This window comes from Geospiza fortis, unplaced genomic scaffold, assembly GCF_000277835.1.
Source record: "Geospiza fortis unplaced genomic scaffold, GeoFor_1.0 scaffold36, whole genome shotgun sequence".
In the NCBI taxonomy this organism is placed as follows: domain Eukaryota; kingdom Metazoa; phylum Chordata; class Aves; order Passeriformes; family Thraupidae; genus Geospiza; species Geospiza fortis.
In genome coordinates, this window is record NW_005054787.1 from 40,790 (window position 1) to 42,905 (window position 2,116).

Consider the following 2,116-nt stretch of genomic DNA (forward strand, 5'->3'; position numbering starts at 1 on the left):
GCCAGCATCCAATCGGCCGCCACCTTCCCCGACCCCGGCGTCAAGTATGTGTTCAGGACCGAGGGCGGCGGCACGCAGGTACACGCCTGGCACACCTGGGGCACCTGGGGGCAGCTCGGATGCACTTGGGCCGAGGGCGGCGGCACGCAGGTACACGCCTGGCACACCTGGGGCACCTGGGGGCAGCTGGGATGCACTTGGGGGCAGCTGGGCACACCTGGGGGCACCCAGGATACACCTGAGAGTACCTGGGATACACCTGGGATACACCTGGGGGCAGCTGCGCACACCTGGGCACGCCTGGGATACACCTAGGCACACATGGGATACACCTGAGGGTACCTGGGATACACCTGGGCACACCTGGGATACACCTGGGGGCAGCTGGGCACACCTGGGGCACCTGGGGGCACCTGGGATACACCTGGGGGCAGCTGAGATACACCTGGGCACACCTGGGATATACCTGGGCACACCTGGGGCACCTGGGCACACCTGGGATACACCTGGGTACACCTGGAGTACACCTGGGAGGGGCTTGGATACACCAGGGGAGGCACCTGGGTACACCTGAGATCCTCCTGGGCACACCTGGGAGGTACCTGGGGATTGGGGGTTGGCTCCACACCAAGAGTGTGGCACACCTGGGGGACACTGTGCGGTGGCTCTGGGGAGGTCTCTGTGTCTCACCTGTGTGAGATGCCCCACCTGTCCCCAGGTGATGTACGGGGTGATGCAGGTGGTGACACTGGGGATTTGGGGTCTCTGTCTCACCTGTGTCCCACCTGTGGCAGGTGATGTACCAGGTGATCCAGGTGGTGACACTGGGGGTCTCTGTGTCTCACCTGTGTGATGTCCCACCTGTCCCAGGTGATACCAGGTGATCCAGGTGGTGACACTGGGGGTCTCTGTGTCTCACCTGTGTGATGTCCCACCTGTCCCAGGTGATACCAGGTGATCCAGGTGGTGACACTGGGGGTCTCTGTGTCTCACCTGTGTGATGTCCCACCTGTCCCAGGTGATACCGGGTGATCCAGGGGGGTTTGGGGTCTCTGTCTCACCTGTGTCCCACCTGTGCCAGGTGATGTACCGGGTGATCCAGGTGGCTGACGGGCAGCTGGACGCGCAGACCGAGGGCACCAGCGCCATCAGCGGCTACCCGGCCACACAGTCCATGACACAGGTGCGTCACCTGGCCCCGCCCACTGCTCCCCACCCCACCTGTGCCCCACCCAGTCCATGGCCCAGGTGTGTTGTTGTGCCATGCCCACTGCCACACACCCCCCCCCGTGTCACCTGTGCCCCACACAGTCCATGACACAGGTGTGTCACCTGGCCACGCCCACTGCCACACCCCCTGCCATGCCCTGGGCCTCACCTGTGCCCCACGCAGGTGGTGACCCGGGTGTGCCATGGGGCAGGGTGACACCTGTGTCCTGTCCCTCACCTGTCCCACCTGTGTCCCTCACCTTTCCCACCTGAGACCCTCACCTGTCCCCTACATGTCCCACCTCTCTCACCTGTCCTACCTGTCCCACACTTGTCCTTCACCTCTCACTTGTGTCCCCCTTGTCTCACCTGTGTCCCTCACCTCTCCCCCTTGTCTCACCTGTGCCACACCTGTGTCCCACCTGTGTCCCTCACCTGTCCCCCCCATCTCTCACCTCTGTCCCTCACCTGTCCCTCACCTGTCCCACCTGTCCCAATTATCTCACCTGTCCTACCTGGCCATCACCTGTCCCACACCTGTCACACACCTCTCCCTCACCTGTCTCACTTATCCCACCTGACCTACCTATCCCATACCTGTCCCACCTGTGTCCCTCCTGTCCCCCACCTGTCTGCCACCTGTCCCACTTGTGTTCCTCACCTGTGTCCCTCACCTGTCCCAGCTGTGTCCCTCACCCGTGTCCCCCTTGTCTCATCTGTCCCACCTGTGTCCCTCACGTGTCCCTCACCTGTCTCACCTGTCCCTCACCTGTCCCTCACCTGTCTCACCTGTCCCTCACCTGTCCCCCAGGCGGTGATCCAGGGCGCGTTCACGAGTGAGGAGCAGGTGGACGCGGAGGCGGCTCCCAGCGAGACTCACTACACCTACTTCCCCGCGGCAGGTGTG

At 63.5% G+C, this 2,116-nt stretch overlaps 1 protein-coding gene across 1 annotated transcript in view; it reads left to right on the top strand.

The window, feature by feature from the left end:
• The first annotated feature begins 6 nt into the window (after positions 1 to 6).
• USF1 (upstream transcription factor 1) overlaps positions 7 to 2,116 on the top strand; it is a 3,752-nt gene continuing 1,642 nt past the window's right edge. The window contains exons 1-3 of the mRNA XM_031065460.1: positions 7 to 78; positions 1,082 to 1,183; positions 2,021 to 2,115. Of these exons, the coding sequence (XP_030921320.1) occupies positions 1,085 to 1,183; positions 2,021 to 2,115 (194 nt within the window). The 5' untranslated portion in view covers positions 7 to 78; positions 1,082 to 1,084. The remainder of the gene's footprint in view (positions 79 to 1,081; positions 1,184 to 2,020; position 2,116) is intronic.